The 22503-nt window shown below is 36.7% G+C and overlaps 1 protein-coding gene across 1 annotated transcript in view; it reads left to right on the forward strand.

Annotated features, from left to right (window-relative positions):
* Positions 1-17667, forward strand: part of RBBP8 (retinoblastoma binding protein 8) — a 37551-nt gene extending 19884 nt beyond the window's left edge. Inside the window, exons 8-19 of the mRNA XM_010189200.1 lie at positions 1165-1266; positions 2327-2424; positions 3107-3234; positions 4183-5065; positions 5151-5277; positions 6357-6457; positions 7267-7381; positions 8264-8434; positions 9043-9112; positions 10159-10255; positions 14374-14515; positions 17332-17667. Of these exons, the coding sequence (XP_010187502.1) occupies positions 1165-1266; positions 2327-2424; positions 3107-3234; positions 4183-5065; positions 5151-5277; positions 6357-6457; positions 7267-7381; positions 8264-8434; positions 9043-9112; positions 10159-10255; positions 14374-14515; positions 17332-17429 (2132 nt within the window). The 3' untranslated portion in view covers positions 17430-17667. The remainder of the gene's footprint in view (positions 1-1164; positions 1267-2326; positions 2425-3106; positions 3235-4182; positions 5066-5150; positions 5278-6356; positions 6458-7266; positions 7382-8263; positions 8435-9042; positions 9113-10158; positions 10256-14373; positions 14516-17331) is intronic.
* Positions 17668-22503: the final 4836 nt, after the last annotated feature.

Below are 22503 nucleotides of genomic sequence, written 5' to 3' on the forward strand. Positions count from 1 at the left end.
TATAACAGTTTTCCAGCCCATATCTCTTCTGTAACTACAAACTAATTAAAAAAGTTGGGATTTGACTTGCACATACAGCTTTGTCACCACCTAGTGGAGAGTGAAATTATTCTGCAATTAGACTAATATTGCTGAAACTGTTATCTCATTCTAGCAATTACTTGATCTTTCTTTTTCTAGGACTGATACACTTTGCATTTGTTTTGTGTCTAAGTTCAATGTATTGTGTACATTTAATTTCTGAATTTTATTCTGTTATGTCATAGGAATAGTTCTAATGCTAACAAACTAACATTTAAGAAATATTTTTGTGAAATAAGGGACTTTGTACTTGTGTTTTGCATCATACACAGGAAATACGATAAACAATCCAGGTGTTCTTATTGTGTTAATTTATCCAGTGGATTAAAAAAAAAAGTATTTTAGATAAGATATGAATACATCTAAATATGAGTCTTGACTAAAAACCTTTTTCCAAGAATAAAAATAGCATAGCAATCAGGTGAAGAGAGTGGGCTGGTTATTCACACCCTTTATTTTGCATATGTAATTTTAGTGCTGTGAATAGTGTCTCCTTTCTTAACATAGCTACTTCTCTCAATTTTCTGAATGAAAAATTGAGCTACTAAATTAAACCAAAGTTAGATATGTAAGAAATGGTGTAAACACCTATCACAGTTAATGGCTATAAAAAGCTGTTCGTGTCTAGATAGAAAGGACTACGTGACAAGTTGGTCACGATTCAGATCTCAGGTTATTCACCTTTTCATTACCTTAGCTGAATGAGAAAATTATTCCCTTGGGTGCTTTAATCTTTGATACTTTTGTTGCCATATTAACAGGTCAAGTATAGATTGAATACATATTTTCTACATGGTCAGTATAGAAAGTGTTGTCATTATGTGTCAGTGTTGTTTTATGGCTGGCTGACTGGGCTCATATTTGTGAAATAAAAGATTAATATGAAATACTTGTGACTAATTTGTCATAGTGACACCTCAGAATAAAAATTACCAGATGTGCTTAGGTTACTGGATCTAGTGACATATCAAAATTCACATGTAAGTGCTTTTAAGATCAGGATCATGGTCTGTATTTACAAAAAATTAACACAACAGGATACCTAATTTCACAATGTGAAAATGTTTCTGCGTCTTCTCCTAGAGTTTGGAGAAATTCCGCTGTATTCCACACAAGTGAACAGTCCTCATGGAGAAGAGATACTCGTGGCAGACACCTGTGATCTGCAACCGTCCCCCGTACCAAGTAAGTGTATTAATAGATTTAGTTCTAATTCCAATCAAAATAGGGCAAAAATACAGTAAAACTGATGGTTCATCTCTTTAAACAAAGGAGGCAGGAACAGGATATTATGTTTAATCACAGAATTGCTGCTGAAATGCCTATCTTGTAATGCCTGTCTGTATAGCATCAAGGCTTAGAGTCAAGAAATAGAAAGAAGCTCAGTGCAGCTCTTACTGCAGATATCTTGTAGTTTAGGTAACTTACCCAATTGTCTTATGATTGATTTTCCAACTGTACAGGAGATAAAAATATTCTGAGAATTGCACTTACTGTCTGACATGAATATGTAACATTTAGAAGTGCTTCTGATAATTACTCCCTTTTTTGCAATTGTGAATTGGTACAGGTCTTTAAATCTTAAGTCCTCCTCCATAAACAGTTCTTTGGCAAGAATTTTCTGTGTCCCTGATTTTTTTTCTGTGAAGTATTTAACTATAAATGACTGCAAGAATCAGCATTTTGCAGTCATCTGTGCAAGTCAGGATTGTCGTGGCTGTAGTACTTGCACTTTACCATTATATTGCTGTGCCCCAGTTTAATAAACTGAATAATGTTAAACCCTTGAAAGAAAGGAAACTCATCTATTTGTTTTCCTAATAAAAACACAGGAAGAGTAATTATAAGTATCACCTAGCAAATATGCAATACAAGCGTTTTGCTATAAATACACATTATCGCTGTTCTACATGCATTTCTCAGACTATTCATACCATGGACTAGGAGTTTGAAGAGCAACTTTTACATTGACTTGTCTTTGTCTTTTAATTTTGGGGAGCTGTATTCAAATTGGAAACGCTTCTCTATGATGATACAGCAGTTTACTCTCAGAAATTCTTCTTTTGCCCTCCTTCTCCACTTACTGCTTTCAGATACAGTGTTTATCTGACAGAGGTCAAGCTATTTCCATAATTACCAATTTTAATTTATGATCTTTAGTTCTGTGCTTGTACCATCTGTGTGAGTGGAGTAAGATACTCTAATGTGTATGTAACTTACTATGAGCTTCTTTCTACTCATAAAGATAAACTGAAGATAGGAGGCTATCTTGTTCCAAAGTCATCTTTTAACTTGGCTGCAGTCGTGGCAGAAACAATTGGACTTGCTGTTCAAGAGGAATCTGTAAGTAGTAGTCCGAAATTTCTTTTAAAAAATCAGCTTTTTGTGCCAGTTGTTTTTAAAAACAGTGGATTTTCTTTTGGGTTTTGGTTTTGGTTTTTTGTTTGTTTGTTTTTTTGCATTAAAATAGTGCAAAGGTATTAGTGCGTTCCAGTAAGCTCACTTTGGTTTGCTTTTTCTTACTCATTACAGAATTACTTTTAGCAAGAAGAGTTTTAACTGTGCTGACCTGTCTGGAGACTGGGGAGGAGGGTAGGGGTGCAGTTACTGCTGTGTATAAAACTTTTGGGTTTGACTTAAGATGGTGGACTAAATCTGTGGGTCTGCCAAATCCCCATTTGCAATAATCAAGACTAAGACACTAAAAAATATTATTTGGTGATGAGACTGTTTGGTGACTCAGGTGAGATTATTTCTTGTTTTTGCTTGGTAGCTACAGTGAAAATGATAGTATACAGACTTCTGTGTGTGCATTTGCATGATGACATTTTTTAATATCCAGAAGATTTCTTTAAAGTTGCTAGTCAAAATTTCATCTCTCAACTTCTATTATTTTTCAGAGTTTTGAATGGTTCCATTCGAATGGATTTTCAGAGTATTTATGTGCAAACCTGACATACTTCTAATTTTTAACTGTAATAGCTTCTCACACTTTCTTTCTCTGTTTTCCTTCACCACTTGCAAGGAGTCCCACAGTGTACTGAGTCCTCCTCGTACTAATACTGTTATGAGCCAGGCCCCGGAGTGCATGCAGTCTGAAGACTCAAGAAAACATCCAGCTTCTGAAGCAAGAAATGAAGACAACAATTTAGGGTATGTTTCCACTTGGTTATAATAATACTGTTTTAAGCAGACTTATATGAAGTTCTGGTTTTAGTAGAATTGAAAACCTTACAACAGTTTGCTTTAAAGGTACAGACATGAAAATAAATATTTTAATATTTACATGGGCTTCTTTCAAGTGAATAATATTAGGAGCACAGGGACTGATAGAATGCAAAACTGGACTTTTACTTCATTCTCAAACTTCTAATTTGGACTTTCTACACAGTCCCTCCCTCACTGACTTCTTGTTATTTTGAGGTATCTTCTGAGGCCTGTAAACCTGGAGCTAAGGGGCCTGGAGCTGGGGTAGGAAAATGATCATAAAACTTTTCTGCTGACTAGATGTCACACCAGTTGAGTGTCACACCCTTCCCAGTCTCCTCAGGATGTTGTGGTCTAAACTGAATTTTTTTTTTAGCCCCTGTTTGTCGTCTTAAGTGTATGGTTTTTTGATGACAAGTAAAAAAACAGAATGCCTTGCACATTTTTCTTTCACTTGCAGAAACTTTCAGAATCTGTTACCAGGGTTATAAGATCTATACCAGAACCTAGATAGGCTGCTATCACAACCATTCTCACTTTCTCCCATTTCACTGCATTGAAAGGTAGAGTGTCCCTTGGCAGAAGAGATTCCTATTTAGACTTAATTCTGTCCTTGGTTCTCAGTTGAATGTGAAACAGTATTTCACACCATACTAAAATGAAGGATAAGATCTGTGCCTAGTTTGCCTTTTACAGCTCTAAGTGCAACAGTACTTTCTTATAGACTGAAATTTTCCCTTTTCTTTTTCCTTCCGTTTTCAGTTAATACTAACAACTCTTGACAGCTTTAAAGCAGATCCCTGACAGGAAACTTAAAATTTTCGTATATCCCTTTCTCTCTTCCCAGCCTCCTGTGTACACCAGAAAAAATATTTTATCTCTCATTTTATTCAGTCTTTCAGACCAGACTCGGAATACTCCACCACATGTTGACTGGGATCCTCAGGTAGCGTCTCCTGTTTTTGGAGCTTCTAGCAGTATGAAGAACAACTCAAGTACAAGTCATGCCCCTTGTATTTTAGATTCAGGATTGAAACCTAATGTAAAAACCAACCTCTTCAACAATCCTTCCAGTTCCAGAACTCATAAAATTAGATCAAAATCTGAAGATGTTGCTTTTGTTGCACCACTGAATCTTGGAGCAGAAATGAACTCAGTTATCAACCAGGCCTCTCTCAACAGACAAATGGTTGTGAAAAAGAATACTAATGAGGCTGTAACCTGTGTTGGGAATGCTTGTGCAGCTAAAAATGAGGTGATCAAAGTATACAATCTTGTACACCAGAAGCAGCTAGAAGGCAAGTGTGCTAAGAGGAGGAAAGCTGAGGATGAGCATGAAATTAGCTGTGAAAAAACATCCTTCAACAAGGAGAACTCTATGCCCTTTCAATCAGATGGTCAGCATATTAAAGGAGAGCATACAGTTGATAAGCCCTTGGATCTGTCTGATCGCTTCTCTGGAGTTCGTTGTCAAGAGAAAAAAGAAGGAAGTGAGGAGACCTGTAAAAACAGACTGAAACAGGTGACTCTGCATGACATATTTTCTCAACTAGGGAAGCCCATTCCTGAAGGTTCATCGTCCATTCAAGATGCCAACAGAGAGAGCTGTTTGTTTGGCAGAGCTTTAGAAGAGGAATCCCATGTACAAGAGTCAATGCCGGGGAAAACATTCCCAGATAAGAAAAACCAGATCCAAGTGAGAGAAGAAATTCTTCCCTTCAAAATTACACTACTGCCAAGTTCTGCAGAGACAGACCAACTTTTTGATGATGTGAAGGTATGTCTTTTTGACTCCTTTTTTTCCTCCTTTGAAATACTGTATTTAAGTTTTGGGAAATAGTAAAATTGCAATATGTCATTAGGTTGCCAGTGGCCATGTACCTAATAGAAAGAAAAGGAGGACAGGACATGGAGAGTCTGAACCAGCATCTGTACTTCAACCAAACCCATGTAGACTATCAAAAAATAAAGAACTGGAAAATGAGCAAGGTAACTTGATGAAAATGTTCCTCTTATTGTCTTCCTAGCCCTCAGCCTGTGCTGTGGTTGAAGAGAATTTTTCATACTTTCCTTGCTCCCACTTTAATAACTTTCTCTGTTCTACTTCTAATCTCATTCTACTCAGGTCTTCTCAAGATTATTTCTCACACTGTGAGTCTGTATCTTCCTGGCATTCTTTTGCTGCTATGTAATAACTGTCATTGGCATTCAGCTGTAAACTCAACAGGCTAGGAATCTCATTCTTTCTTTTTATTATTTCATTTTGTTGTTTACTGCAGTGTGTAAATAACAGATACTGAAATAAAATCTCAAAGTCTGAGTTTAAACTATCTATATCAAATGTTTGAAAAATCAAGTGTAAGGATAAGGCATTTTCTTAATATTTTTCATTATTCCTGATGATCTGTTAAATAAATTTGTACCTTTAATGATAATGAACAGATGCTGCTGAAAACTCTTCCTGGAAGTTGTATCTGCTTTCCTATTAAGTTTTCAGACTGGGATAATTTATTTTTCAAACTGGGGTTGTAGAATCACTGCTTCTGTACTTCTTAGCTGAGCTGTTACACTGCATACGTTATTTAAAAAATACTTGCATTATTAATTTTTTAAAAATCTGTCAGTAGTTTGTGTGGCCATGTAGGTTGGAATCTAAGCCTCTACTTACTTGACAGGTAAATCAAGAGCCATCGCTCTTCTGTTTTAAAAGGCCTGACTTTGTCATCTTACTGATCTAATGTCTCCTATCCAGTATTAATACTACCTGATTTACACAGGACAGAGATTTTTACCTGCAAAAGTATTTTCTGTATTACTTACCTCATACAAACACAAAGGAGTGGTGTGTTGAATGTAAAAAAAAAAAACCTTTAACATTTATTTCTAACTCATCAAACTGTGATTTACACCAAATGACCACGTTTATTGTTTGAGAAAAATCAATCCCTAAACCCAAAGATATTAATTGGTAAAAGGAAAGCTGACTTATAATTTACCCACTATAGGATGCTGTTGGCAAGATTTGTTTCTGATTATTTGTCTTTTTTTCTCGTATTCTCTGCATTCAGACCTGAAAGATAAAACTTCTTTGGAAAACCTCCAGTGGAGCATGGACCCAGGAGCTGACCTTTCACAGTACAAAATGGACATTACTGTGATTGATACAAAGGTAAACTTGTATAAGAAGTCCGCATGTTCTATGATATTGAAAAAAGCCTAGCAAAGTAGTATCATAAACTTTATTCTGGGTAGACCAAAACTACTTTCTAACAAAACTCTAAATTCAGCTCATTTGGTATTTGTTTGCACTAATGAAATGTTTGTTTATGCATGATACACAACAGTTATCCTAAAACATTTCCACTGGCTCATTATATTTGATAAATTCAGCCAGGAGTTTTATACTCGGGATAATACTGATTCATTTGGAGGTGGTTTTGTGTTTCTTTTAAGACAAAAAAAATGTTCTAAATACCATTTTTTCCTGTGAAAATGTTCACTGTGATATCTCTTTATGTTAAGTAACAGAAAATATGCAGATAATGATTATCTTTCTTTGAGTTGGGTGCAGGTTATAGGATCTCTGAGAATTTTCCTGAAGTCCTTTTGCTTTGTCTCACTTAAAGGCTGTCTTAAAATCTGTTACTTAGACCAGTTTTTAATTTCTGTATGTTTCATTGTTACTTTTTATCTTCGTAGAATTTAACATGAAAACTTTTAAAGCATTTTTCGCCCATTGAGTAATGTAGTCCACCATCAAATGCTTCACATTTGAATTTCAAAACATGTTAGTCTCTTACTACCTGAATTTTACGTCTTCATCATGCAGACATTAGTGCAGGAAAAAAAAAGCATAACAGGAATTGTCCAAAAATATGCTGGTAACTGTTGTGAAAGCATTTCAGATGTGCAACAATGACACTGAGTACATCAGTTGCTTCCAAGTGCAATTGTCATGTTTGGTTTTTTTTTATTTAGGATGGCTCTCAGTCAAGAGTTGGAGGGGAAGCTGTTGATATGGATTATACATATGTTAGTGACAGTGTGCTATTAAAAATGAAAAATCAAGAGCAAAACCAGGAAAGCAGTCCAAGTAAGACTTTTGGTTTTTTTCCATTTTGTTTGCTTTTTTTGGAGGAGGAAAGAGTAAAGGGTTGGGTTTTTTCTTCCCCTGTATGAATAGATAGTAGAAAAGGGTTTGCAGTAAAGAAGCACTGATGTATTTTTGTAGGTTACAAAAATCAGTCTGTTTCCTCGTAGAATCAGTAGTTGTTCTTGAGGGTTTTTAAACTTAGATTAAGAAAATGGTAAGATTTTTTTCTGAGATGGAGCCAGTAGCTATATTTTTGCAGTGCTTATAGAGTTAAATACTTAACTATGTAATAGTTCTGATCTCACCTTGCAACAGTCACTCTTACATAAAACAACTTTGAAGTTTGCTGTGTAATCATATCAGACTTTCTATAGGAAGACTAATTTCATTTTTAATGACATATAAATATAACTAGTATAGTTAAAATAAATCCAGATGTATTTATATCACATCTAATATATGGTGTGTGGTGAATCATGGTGGCAGGGCAGTGACTTTTAATGCTGTATTTTTGTTTTGAAAGCTGTTGCAACTTGATCACATTTCTGTAGTTTATCTCCTACCACAGAAAGTGTTTCATTCTGCTTGGATAGCTCCATAACCACAAGTATCCAGTATTAAGGTTAAAGGTACATCAAAGTGATTTAGGAATTAATCAAGTTTTAGAAATTGAATCAATGTATCTTTATGAAAAATAAATGAGTATTGGCCACATTTGAAAGATTGACAGAGAAGTTGCAGAAAGAATAAATGTGTAGTTAATCGGTACTGGAACAGGAAGTAAATGTTAGCACTTTTGATACACCTTCAATCAAAATACCATTTCTTGGCTTAAAATTTTTGAGTGACTGATCTTTACGTACGTTATGCTTTCTATAATAGGAAGAGAAAAAAAAATGAATGATACCTTAACAGAGATGTTTGATCGGACAACCCATGAAGAATATGAATCCTGCCTACCAGAAGATAGTCCTTCTGCATGTGATGAGAAAGAAACTCTTCATGATGAAGAGCAGGATAAGGGAGTAACAGCAGCAAGCAAGAAACCGAAGAGTGAGATATCATTTGTTTTGGCTTTATTAGCCTGGTTTAACTACAAAAGTTGATCTGACATCAGCCTCTGTTCTCTAGGAACAAATATGTCAAACAAACCATCAGTTCATTTTTCATAGATTCGTGGGAAAATGTGTCCATTGTAAGGACATAACATAAGCCAATATCATAATTATTTTGGTAGTTAATTTATGTAGCCACCACACAAATATGAGATGTGTACTGGAAGTTGGTATAGGAGCTGTACGGCAAAGTGACTCTTACAGGAAACACCAGTTTTTGTCTGAAGGTTACTTCCTTCCTTTCTTCTCCCTGTCCTAGGTTCTATCATAGATTTTGCAGTATTTTGTATTTTAAGCAACCTTTCCTTCACTATTCTGCTTTTTTCACTTGTCTTGCTGCTGTTTTCCTTCTACTCCAGTAGTGCTTTTTGATCAATCAATTCTATATTATTTTTAGTATCTATTTGAATCTGTTGTCTCAGACTGAATGGACATGGCATTTTTCTATTTCTTAATAGGTGGCTAACAATTTTAGAGATGTTTCTCCAGGCACTCTGTTAACTTAATATGACATACAAGTTTTTTGTTTTGCGTATGTATTTACAGAACATGAGGATAAACAAGATAAAGCCAAGCAGAAAGCTTTTGTGGAGCCATATTTCAAAAGTGATGAAAGGTAATTTAGTTTGTTCTGTATAGGCATTTTAAGGCTCTTTATATCCTCCCTATAGGGAATTTGGTCTTCCATAAAATAACTGTTTGTGCATAACACTAGTGACTGAATATGCTCAGGTGAAATATCTATTGGATTAGATAAAAGCTGGGGTAGAGGGGGAAAAATAAACACATTGAGATCCCTGTCTGTCAAATTTGCTGAAGAGAAGGGATTGCCTCTTCAGCTCTGTATAATTTTATTGAATGCAGTATTTTGTGATCCATGTTTTTTCTTATAGGCATATGGTCATGCATCCATTTGAGCAAAGAGCCTATGGTTTGCTTATACAAATAAAAATCTTTCCTTCTCTGGCATTTTTTTTGCCCCTTTCTTGAGGCAATGAATGAGTAATGTTTAACTGTATCTCTTGGTGCTTCTTCTATTGCCTTTCTGAATAATCATCATTAGTAGTCTGAATCTTCATTTCATAGTGATACCAACCACTTGTTAAATAGTTGTTAGCTTATTTTTTACCTCAGCATATGTTTTCTTTGTAGAGGAAAACTTGTTTAGTGTTTTGTGTGCAGGTAAGTTGGAAAGAATCTGTTCTGTTCTTGAACCCCGACATATGTTCCTGTCGCAGAAATCCATGCAACTGTGTATTTTGGACAAAATAAATCTGCAGAATATATCTATATTTGAGTAATTTTGACCTAATAATTGCTTTCATACCATAAATAAAACCATAATAATAAGTTGTAGAATCATAGAGGTTGGAAAAGACCTCTAAGATCATCAAGTCCAGCACTTCAACCCAACACCACCATGCCCACTAAACCATGAGATGCACATCTCTGGTTATGTAAAAGATCACATTACATTTAAAAAATCCTGGAACCGTTTTAATTGCAAGAATAGACCTATTCAGCTATGAAATGCAGTATGAGTGGATATTTTTTCTTTTCTTGAGACTCTCCTTGTGTTCTAAAAACTGGAATTTCTATACATATAGAAGAAATAAATGTACTGTCATATGAAACTTTTTTTGGTTTTGCGTTTTTTTCCAGAAAGAATACTGTGTTAAATTTTCCTCATATTGAGGTTATTCGAAAAAAAGAAGAAAGAAGAAAATTGCTTGGCCATACTTGTAAGGAATGTGAAATAGTAAGTAGTGCTTTAAAATTTGGTCAGTCTTCCATTCTCCTGACTGCCAGTATCTACGTGCTAAAGTGCTGTTGAAATTATGAATCTAGTTGCATCATTGTCAGTACCTCCAGTAGCAGGGAAGTGTTTACCAAAGTTGTTTTACCAAGTTTTGGGTTGGTTGGTTTGTTTTTAACTGTAGTAACTGCATATAACTTAAAGTCTTTATTTTTTTGTGTGTATCTCGCATCATGGTTCAGTAGGACTTTTGTTGTTAAAACATGTTAGCTTTTCAAAGAATGATTACAAGTTTCTAAACTTTAGCTCAAAAGGTCTACTTAAATTTACAGGTACTGGAATAAGTAAGTTTTATGTCTTGTACTATCTGTATGTAGAAATATCTTGATTTTATTTTTCCTTGTTTTCTGGGGTGTCTATGCTTTCAGATAATTGCACCAGCATAGGTGCCGATGTGTGTATATGTGCAAATGCATGCAAAAATGTTTACATTAGTAGGGTGAAAGGTGTAAAATTTTAGGTTTCACATTACATGATTTTTTCCTCCCTTTAAAATTACTAAACTGGTTTCAGATACTTTGTATATATATAAAATGCTGGCATAATTATATGTGTAATAAGAACATATTTCATTTGTCCATTAATAGGCTCTTAGGCTGGAGTTCATTAGGTGATGATCTAATACAATATGACTTGTCAGAATTGTGGATTAATGACTGAATAATGATGGATTCTCTGGAATCTTTTCACTTAATTTCCATACCTGTATACAACCAACATTTTTCATAGATTCTCTTGCTATTCACTTTATAGTCAGGTCACATTTACTTAGCAGAAGTTTGAGTATGTTTTTAACCAGAACACATTCCTGAAAAATAGCTTTATTATAACTCATTAAATACAAATAACTTAAGTTTTACAGTCAACTATAAATACTATTTTAAAAAATGTTTGAGGTAAAGAGTTTGAAAGAAAACAAGATGTTGGAAAAAAGCCCAAAACAAGACCAAAAAACCCCAAACCTTCATTCTGCTTCCTGGCCCAAGAGCAATGTGTTAAGTGTTTTAATTTCCTGTCTCTGTAAACTACAGATCTTCTCTTTTCAGCAAATCCAGTTCTTGTTACTTTTTGGCAAGTTAGAGTGGTAACTATGGTGTTTGGAAACATTTACAGCTCCAATTTTACAGTATTAGGTTTCTACATTAAACTTCAGAAAAGTTTGGGTTGTTAGTTATGGGGGGGCGGAGGGGGGGTGTGTGTCTTTAAGTCTGCGCCATTCAAGATGAATGTCTTGGAATGTGTGGAATGCTTGGCTGTGTCACTGCACCATAATAAAAGTAGCTTTGAATGAAATGCCGATGGAAGAAGGGAGTATTAGATAATGCATAAATAATGCTTTAAAAAAGTCTTGGCTTACTTATTAGTCATGTGGGTTTGAAAAGTCTCCAAAGTCTAAGGAAATATTCAGGGAGTGGGTAAAAGTCAGTAAACTGTTTCTGGTCGTGTGCTGCAAGCAGTATGAGTGGGGAGGGATACCTGTCATTCTGAGAAGATGTGAGAGATTTAACTTCTGCACATGCCATAGCAGACTGATGTGTCCTCTTAAAACCTTGTGGAAGCACCTCATTCACTTCACATTTGATAAGACCTCTTGGTTTGGTTTGTTACAACTTTGCAATGCAATCTGAGAGAGCTCGAATGCAGGAGTTAAGCAGTGGCTTGTAAAAGTAACGTTTGTTAGTGTGGTTATTAAGTCCAGCTATACTTCGGATAAGTAGGAAAATTGGTCAGATGTTTCTTAGATATATATTTAAATTACAGAAATTAACAGATTAGAAATTTAAATTACAGAAATTAATACAGAAAGTAACTTTGTGCTAAACTAAGGAGAGAAGCATTTTAAGGGTTTGTTCTCTTTTTGAGACTGCAAATTGTCGAGTTCTGTAAACAATTCTTTTTCAGTGAAGACACTGCAGGATGAGATTTTGCATCTTTTCACGCAATGAGAAGCCTAGCTCAAATGTTTTGTGTGTTGACAATGCTGTGGATAGTGAGATCAATCTAGAAAACATCTGAGGGTTCTTTTTGCTCTTTGGCAGACAGATATGTAAAAAACTTTAAAAGGTTACTTTCTGAATTTTTATTTAATACATACTTTGATTATTTTTTGGTATTTTTCTTTTCTATTCCTACAAGACCATACTGTGTTTTTCATTGTTTGATCCATTGTTCCTCAGCAATCATAAACATTTTAATACCAAAAAAATGCAGTATACTGCAAACTTTTAGTAGGCAAATTTCTAAAATTGCAGGCTATTTAAAGGACAAACATAAGGGACGCTGCTAATTATCCCTAAATAAGACTCAGCTCTTAATCTATTTGGTTTAAACAGGTACTGTAGAATTCGTATAATTAATTTTGTTGACTTAACACCATGTCATCTCTTATCAGTGAAAATTGATGTGTGCTAGGATAAATACTTATTCCTTTTCTTTAATTAGTCTCTAGATTTTTAACTGAATGACAGACATTTTTCCAGCTGGGCCTGTGAAATCCAGCTGCATAAGTGACCATATTCCATTTGACTCAGTCTCCAAGCTACTGATAGCCACTTAAGTTCTGATCTTGGCATAGGCTTTTTCCTGTTTAAGGGGAAGTTGTGTAAGACAGTGCCAAACATTTTCAAACTGTCTCCAAATTCAGCAACTGAAAGGGGTTCTGCTGTCAAGAGTGTGAGAGTATCCTGGGCTTATACACAATACATTTTTGAAGAGCCTTTTACTAGGGGCTCATAACCATTCCTGAATATTATCTATGGGACTGGCAGTTTATTCCATCCTGCGTATCAGGACTTTGTAGTAGACAGAGCAGTAATCTTAAATTTTGGGTACCACCTAAGAACTTGAATCTCTGTTCCTGACCAGGAGCACCACATGTTACTAGATCAGATTCCTGTACTAAGAAGGGCTTTGAGAGCAGAATATGTTTTGGTGTCACAGAACATATGACAAGAATGGCAAGAAATCTGAATTGATTGGGGAGGGGGAAGAAAATGTACCTCAGTTTGAGGCAGAGTTGCAGTTCCCACAGACTGCAGGATGCAACAAGTCTATGTATCCTCCTAGTTCATGCAGTTTTGTCAATGACAGAGCTGTTCTGTTCCTTTCCTGATTTCCTCAATCTAGATCACTTCCCAGCTGATTGAGTGAGGTTTTAAACTTCAGTGTTACAATTCAAAAAGGCCAAACTTATCACTTCAGTAGAATTGTTTTACCACTTCTATGAGAGTGAGGTTTCTTGCGCAGTCCAGACTGACTGTTGGCTTGCCACCTGAATGTGCATTCGCTTTGAAAATATTTTGGCATTCTGTGTTACCTAAGTGCCAGATTGCTGTTTTTAGGAGATGCTGACTAGAATCACAAACTAAAATAGTAGAAAACTGCATGAAAAAACCTTATCTTTCTATGATTCTACTCTTTTAGTTTACACTCAGCAATAAAGTTTGGAGAGCATATATACTTTTCTCGTTGCAGCCCCCAGTAGAAGCTGACAGGGATGAAAGAGTAGCTTAGCCAATTTACTACATACTCTAAAGAATGCCCAGCTGGCAGATGGTTTCTGGAGTCCCAGTGTCAGTCAGCTAGATAAACTAGCTCTTTATTTACACCTAATTTGAGGGTAATAAAGCAGAGGAAGCATTTTGACTGAAGTTTGCTGTAAATTTAGACACTGAGCTGAAAAACGTGAGCTGAAACTTCATTTATTAGAAAATTCCCATCTATTTCAATGCCTGTGCTACTCTAGCTTTATAAAACTGGTCAGTAAGACTGTTGACGTAAATAATTGTACACATGCCCAAACCTTGTACCTATGATATGTTAAAAGATATAAAGCTAACTAATTTGCCACCATAAAGTTTTACTTAATCTGTAAATTCAGTTAGCTTTTTGATAATGGCCAGGTGTTTTTCATTTGGATAGCAAATCTCTACTCTTGGCTATCCTCACCAGTATTTTTTAGATAGCTGTGTTAATAAACAGTGATTGACAATGTCATTGTGTGAAGCAATTGCTCTATATGTATGAATTTGTTAACTTGGATTTTTTTTCCTACCGTTCAGTATTATGCAGACATTCCAGAAGAAGAGAGAGAAAAGAAACTCGCTTCCTGTTCAAGACACAGATTTCGCTACATTCCTCCAAATTCTCCTGAAAACTTCTGGGAAGTTGGATTTCCTTCCACCCAAACTTGTGTGCAAAGAGGTTTGTGCAAAAAAGGCTTACAAAGCATTTCTTAAAGCAGACTTTTTTTCCTGAAATGTTTCCCTGAAATTATCTTTAGTTCATAAAGCAGCCTTTCTTGCCCAGTCTGATTGAGGTCTGTTTACTTAGCAGCAGCCATTATTTTGAATAGTCTTTTTCTTTTTTTTTTAGCAGTTCCTGTACTACTGAGAAGAGGAGAATATAAGGAAACTTTATTAGAGCTTAGATAGAGAAAGCAGAAATAATTGGGACTTTCATAGAACTTAATTAAAACCCCTTTGAACCAAAGCAAGAATTGGGTCAGCATTTTCAGATGCAGAGACTGAGAGACTGTATTTACTGGTGAGAGACAGGCAGCACTGTTGATATCCTTTATCTTTAGAGCTCCGTAATACCACATGATTGGTACATGGAATTGTTGAATGTAGGGTGTGATTAAATAGTTTTTAATACATATACCCTGCTTGTCAGTGACACTCAAAAGCTGCGTGGGGTTTTTTTGGTGGTTGTTTTTTGGTTTTTGGTTTTTTTACTCTTCACAGAGAAGATTGTTCATTCCTAAATAATTCTTCTAAATCCTAGAGCATGGTATAAAAGTGAGTTTTTACTAATGATACTAAAACATGGTGAGTTTGTAGTGTACTATATGTACATTTCCTCAGAAGTGGTGAAACTTTAAGTTAAGGAGCCCTATATAAACTCTCTCTGAGTTGTGTATATCTTTGAGTATATGTTAACAGCTGTGAAACCCTGATTTTCGCTTACTTTAGTCTGTCCTCATATCAGTTTCAGGTGAGGCATAGGAAAATGTAGCCAGAGATGTGTATGTGTTCTTGTGTGAGAGTGTTGCAGTACTGCCTTTAATGCTTTTCATTCTGCTGAATGATAGTTTGCCTTTTTTAATTGTAACACTAAAGTTTAAAACTTCATTCAATCAGCTGGAAAGTGATCTAGGTCAGGGAAATCAGCAAAGGAACAGAATATGTTGTGTTATCATCATTAATCACGGAACCTTGATTTTCAGTGACTTGCACAACTTTCACAGTGCTTAATCAAGGCACGCTGAGTCAAGTTCATTTAAATTTGAAGCTGTATTTCCAAGAAATATGTGTATTTCATACGTGGTGTACAGAACTTCAAACCTCCTGCCCACTGTGAGGGACAAATGTCAAATTTGCTCCTGAGGCCCTACACAAGTTCCGTCTTTTTAAATAGCCACTGAAAGGGGTTAGCCTAGTCACAGAATTTGCAGGCTGTTAAGCTTCCCTGAGCTTGGTTAGACTTCAGGAAAGTGTTGTTTTGGGTTTTTTTTCCATCAATTTGTCTCTCGTGTCACAGAAGGAAAAGTGAATCCCTCAGTCCGGCTAGACAGCACCTAAGGAACTGCTGAATCGCAGCTTCCTTTGTGAGTAGTCTCTTTCCTCTCTTGTGTATCCAGTTAGATGGGGCCTGCCTGAGGCTAACTCATCCCTCCTTTACCTTAAGTAATGAGAGAGAGCTCTCACCACTCTAGAATTGCCTTTGCTTCTTGATCGTTATCTTTCAAGATGAACAAATTATAGTCCTTCCTCCCCTCTCTTACCTGTTCCAGTTGATGAGGAAGTTGATCTAAACTAGGGAAGTCCATTAATAACTTTAGGTGATCAAGATATCTTGTTTGGGAGATTGTTACTACCCATTTGGAATCTGCTTGCAACCTCATTAAAATTAGCTTCTTGGCTAGCGCCTTGTTCTGCTGGAGTAAGAGCTGTGCAGTTGTTAATGGTCCTCAACAGCATCTCAGAGGCAGACTTCAGAGCAGCCCTTTCTTGGTAAGAAGCCATATCGTGCAAGAGTACAGCAAAAAACACCAAAACACCAGAGAGAGCTCCCATGATGAGCCATTACAGCTGTTGCTCCGAAGTAGTGGGTTACAAAGCATGTATTTTCTATTTCTTATTGGTATCTTGAACCAGCTGTGGTTTTTGTTGGGTTTTTTAAATAACTGACTTGCATAGACAGCATTTTCCAAGTATGAACTAGGAATCTACTTCTCTCACTTCAGCAGATGTTAGTGCTTATAAACAGTAAGGGTTTGACAAAAGCCAGGTGCTGTAACTGATTTGCATAAAGTGTCTGCTTGCTATCAGTGTTAGCAATGTTGAGCATGTTATAGAAACTTTCTATGAACTTTTATTATCAGAGAGCTTTCAAGGTGTGTTTCATCCATAGACTCATGATTGGCTTTTCCCAGATGAACAAGTCTTTAAGAATGCCCTCAAAATGGAGAGATGTGCTGTTTAGACCCACAAAGCACATGTGCCTCAAGTTTCCTCTGTATGACTAGGAAAGATGTTTTTTAAAGTTATTTTTATTAGTCAACTGAATTAGCAGTATTTACACACTTTGTTACATGCCTACACTTATGTAAAATCTTCTGTAGAAAAGACAATGAAAAATGCAATTTTATTTTGAATAGATGAACAATTGATAGTTTCCATTCTCCTATATTATCTGTCTGTGTTGCATTACTATGCAGTCATCTACTAGAAAGCAGCTGAGTGTTTTCAATAATGATACTGCACCCGGGGATTCAAAGCTAGGTTGGATGGGGCTTTGAGCAACCTCGTCTAGTGGGAGGTGTCCCTGGATGCCATCCCGTGGATGATCCCTTCCAACCCAAACCATGCTGTGATTCTGTGATCTCTAACTTCTTGTCAAGTGACAACCAGTTGCCACAAAAGGAAAAAAAAGTATCACAAGTTATTTTTTGAGGGTAAGCAAATATTGTTTTAATATCGTATTTCTTATCTCAGATGTGTTCTTATTCTTTTAAGGATATATTAAAGAGGATCTTGCTCCCTGTCAACGTCCAAAAAGACGGCAGCCTTATGCCGTAATGTTTTCTCCAAAAAGCAAAGAGCAGAAGACATAAAGGATGGGGAAGCAAGGGCTGCCAACTTGAAGACTATCTTTCCTGTCCTTAGATATTTATAGTTAATATAAACTTGAAATAAAGAACTGTGTTTTCTACAATGATAGATAAATAGTTTCATTAAATATGTAAATTTTATAAAATTCATTTGAAAATCTGATGTACCAGGAAAGAAAACTATTTAATGTATGTTTGTTTCATATTTTGTTAATACATTTTGTATTAATTTTTGCACCTGTCAGACAATGAGTCTCCCTTTTTTTTCTATGAAGTCAGCAGTTAAAATTCCAGCAAACCCTGTCTGAACTTTGTGTCGCTGAGTAACTGTTTTGAAGTCACTGAAATCAGTCATTCTTGCAAGGTCTTTAATGCCTGTCAATGGGAACAAAAATGCAGATTTTGGAGGGTACTTTTATTTTGCACTGGATTTTTTTATATAGCCTTTCTCTTTTGTCAATAATGGTTATACTGACTTGTAATAAAGCTATATTGAATATGACACGTATCTACTGTTAATAGTTTTCAGGTATGGAAACCATGTAGTCTAAGGGTCTTTCTTAAATTTTGGTGTTAAAAGTATATCACCATGTTTTCCTCAGTGTTTAAATTAGTATATCTGATATTTATTTTTTTTTAAATTTGGATCTGTGTGTATATCTGTGTCTTATTTACTGACAGAGATAAGCATTGTTATTTCTAAATTCGGATGATAGCTATGCACAGAGTCCTAGATGATGATCATTGCTGTCCACTGGATTGTGAAGGATTCTCCAGAGATTTTAATTTTTTTTTTTTGTAGCAGGGGATATACTTTGATACTTGCATTTGGAGACTAAGAGCATACAGTATCACAGAGGCAGGGTAATGCTTTTACATAGGTCGGCAGGCCAAAGATCACTATGAGGGTCTTACTAATAAAGTAGCATTCTAGAATAGAATAAAATGAATAAAATAAAGAAAACAGCATTAGGTTCAACCAGTGAGAATTCTCTTTAAAAAGAGATGATAAAACAAGCGCCTATTCAAATGACTTTAACAAAAATAGAAAATAAAATAGTAGTGTATTGTGTATATATATGTGTCTGTGTATATAAAAGTATGTATATAAAAAATAAGTAGATAGGACCATTTAATCCCAGGTGTAGTTATATAGGAGTGTCAGAGAGTTCTGCTGGTGCGGAGAGGTTATGGCATACACCCAAAAAGAAAACTGAAAAAATGTGATTAATTTCACTGTAACAGTTGGTAACACCGAATCCTCTTGGTTGAAATCACAGGCCTTGCAGGAGAATAGAGGAAGGTTTATCACTAGGCACTGTCCCCTGCTTAGCTGATTGATTTGCTTTAACATTTCACAGGGTTATATCCTAAGGAGCAGCAAAGGCATAAAGCCAAATAATTAAAATCTTCAGTCATTCCCATATATACTAATGCATACTGACAGTAAATGTTTACACGCTGTAGAAGTTCATTTCTTGGAGCAGGTGGTCAAAGAATCCGTGCCAACTTGAGGCTAGGTTCCTGAAAATTGAAGAAAATTAACAGCTCCCAAAGAGGTGGGATTCTTGCAGGTATCTTGAAAAAATGTTTTAAGACAACTATTACATGCTCTGAATAAATATTTATCCATTAAAAAAAAAGGTTTTGACAAAGGTAGGAGGCTGCTTTTAACTAATTAGAACCTTTACAAGGTAGAATTTGGCAGAGTAAATGATCAGTGATAATGGGAATATTTAAAGATAAGGTGACAAGAAAAGCTGGGATTTTTGCACTGATGGCCATTATGGAAGTGCTTAAAAAGCTTTCTTTACAGGGCGAGTGGGTGAAGCTGTTAACTGAAATGGCAAAAAAGGTCACAGAAATTAGTGTCCGCAGGCAGCCAGGGCTGGAGCCTGCTCCCACGGATCCCTAAGCGAGAGAAGAAACTGCCAACCCTCTCGTAGCATGGCACCCGTTACTTAAAGCAGCTTTGGCAGCTTCTGCCATCAGACTTTAAAAAAGGCTTCATGGAGATCAGTAGAGCTGCAGCCTGATGGGCTTTATGGAGTATTGGAAACAGTGGGCTTATTGATAAGGGTATAATGAACAAGATTTTCAGACCTACTGATAAATGCAGTGTGAAAGGTCGACACTTTTTAAAGGTGAGCCATTCTGATGGTCTGTAAGACTCTTAGAGGGTGTCAAAGCATGATTCATCTGACTGCTTGTAGTAGAACCAACCTGTCATGGTATGAAAGGGTTAGTTCTCTCCTACATTACACCTGTTTAAAGGTACATAAATCACCACAGCAGGAGGAAACTACAGTGGAGTTCTGCTAGGACATGTGTCATTCAGCCTATTTATTGAGAAAGGGTGGAGGGCAAAGTAGAAACTCAGTTCAATTCACTGTGCAAGTAGAGCTGGGATACACAGAATCACACAGAATGTCAGGAGTTGGAAGGGACCTCGAAAGATCATCCAGTCCAACCCCCCTGCCAGAGCAGGATCACCCAGACTGGAACATGTCCAGGCGGGTTTTGAATGTCTCCAAAGGAGACTCCACAGCCTCTCTGGGCAGCCTGTTCCACTGCTCTGTCACCCACACAGTAAATAAGTTTTTCCTCCTGTTCAGATTGAACCTGCTATGCTCCAGCTTGCACCCATTGCCCCTTGTCCTGTCATTGGACATCAGAGAGAAGAGCCTGGCTCCTTCCTCCTGACACTCGCCCTTTACAAATTTATAAACATTAATGAGGTCACCCCTCAGTCTCCTCCAAGCTAAAGAGACCCAGCTCCCTCGGCTGCTCCTAAGCGGCTTTTCATACTGAAAAGAAGGGGAGAGTTTGCAAAGCAGAAGGTAAGATTCAGTTTGAAAAGGAGACACACAAGAAGGGATATGATAGATGCCAATAAAGTGATGAATTGTGGAAGCAGTGAAGAGAGAGTTGCTCACTGAGGGCACCGAGTTTAGTTACAAGCAGAAATGAGCAGTTGGTGTTGGTGAAGGTATTACTGCTCCACTAGAGGACAGTAAGGAACTGCTTTTATGCTTAACATAATAACTCCCCTTTCATCTTGGCCAATGTTTTAAGACCTAAGTTGCCTTTAAAATTTTAGATTTCTTGCCTAGCTTTTCTAATGCCAGAAAAAATATTTCACTATTGAGAACGAGACTTCATCGTGACAAGTAAGAGATCAGTTTTAAACTAGAAACAAGAATAGAAGCAGACTGATTTCCCTTCCAAAAAGTAAGAGAATTCCCTGAAGAAATACTTGAAATCTGAGCAACTTTTGTGTACCTAAAAAGATGGCTAAAATTTATTAGTTTTCAAAATTCAGTCAGAGATTTCTATTTCTGGCAACTTCTAAATTCAATTTCTAATTATGGCTTACCCATGTTTTTAGCAAGCTTTTGCAATAGTGTAGGTGTTTTGCCCAGAGGAAATGGAAGGAAAAAGGGAGTGAGTCAAGCCTAGCAAGAAAATTCTGCTAAGAAAACTTAAAAGATGGTTACATTCATAATTAATATTGGCCATCTCCATCCCGTTTCTGGCATGGCAGCACGTTGCGATCACAGTCAGAGGAGTGGACTGTGTTCTTTGATGAGCTGTTTTTTTTCCACATTTGTAAGCAGCAAAGAAGAAAGGGAATTTCAGGTTAAAAACTAAGCTGAAGTCAGTTCATGCCTTTGGAGGAGATTGAGACAAAACCAATGTTTGAACCAACTATTCCTATACTTTCTTACAAAGGGGCCTACGGGAAAGTTAACGAGGGACTTTTTACAAGGGCAGGTAGTGATAGAATGAGTGGGAATGGTTTTAAACTGGAAGAGGGTAGATTTAGACTGGATATTAGGGAGAAATTCTTTACTGTGAGGGTGCTGAGACACTGGCACAGGTTGCCCAGGGAAGTGGTGGATGCCCCCTCCCTGGCAGCGTTCACGGCCAGGTTGGATGGGGCTTTGGGCAACCTGGTCTGGTGGGAGGTGTCCCTGCCCATGGCAGGGGTTGGACTGGATGAGCTTTAAGGTCCCTTCCAACCCAAACCATTCTGTAATGCATAGGATTCTGTAATACCTGAAGACCATACTAACAACTTTGAGAAAGGTGGAAAATTTCAAGTGCATTCAGGTATGAGTATCCAACTGGGAATCTTTGAATAGCCATACCTGTTGGGTCATACCTCCACCATCTGCCACTCCTGCCTGCACAGCCACAGCTGTCTTCTAGTTTCCACTCCTTGTCTGTGACATTGTCTTGGGATTAATCTGTGTCTACGTGCTGCCTTTTCTCATTTTATGAAATAAGGGTAAGTTGAGTGTAATTGATGCTAGGATTAGTGCATTTTTTTAATGGGAATGTAGATACGTAATGATACCACATTAGCCATGAACTTGCAGATGTGGCATTCACGTAGTAACAACCCCTGAAGAGACAGAAATATTTTTAAAACTCATCTATTTGACACCATCAAAAATGAGCCCCACTGGAATGGTTTGAAGTAGTTTCTGAAAGTCAGCTTTTCTTAGCTCAGGTCCAAAGTAATGCTCAGGGCTTCCAGCAGAGCTTCTTCTGGGCTACTGGCGTACAGAGCACTGCCCTTGTATTCCTAGTGATTCTGAGCATATATTAAAGTTCGTGATGTTCAGATGCTGGCATGTTTCCAACAATTGTACAGCCTCAAGTTGGTACCCTAGTGTCATTTCCAAAAACATAAGGATAGCAAGTCAATGGCTTTAGCACATCCAGAGTGCTATCTGTCCAGTCAGCAACCAGATCTCAGCCTGAGAAGCAAACCTTTGATCATAAACCATTTCCTGGGCTGCTTGGAGCAAAAAAGTCTGACAGATTGTTGTTAAACGTCCACAGGCAAGCTGCGTTTCCTGCACTGCCTGCAAGGCCAGCGTGGTCATTAGTTGTGTTTAATTACTTGTGCTTTTGAACTTTGCCTTTCTCACACAGAAAGGATGAATGGCTTGTCCCTAATGAAGCAGATGGAAAACAATGTCTGTCTGCTGATTAATGGAAGCTCCTGTCAAAATAAAACAATACAAGAGAAGAAGATTATAGGCAGGGGAAGAGCAGAGGAAGAAGA

Source organism: Mesitornis unicolor, unplaced genomic scaffold (assembly GCF_000695765.1).
Source record: "Mesitornis unicolor isolate BGI_N332 unplaced genomic scaffold, ASM69576v1 scaffold18437, whole genome shotgun sequence".
Classification (NCBI taxonomy): Eukaryota; Metazoa; Chordata; class Aves; order Mesitornithiformes; family Mesitornithidae; genus Mesitornis; species Mesitornis unicolor.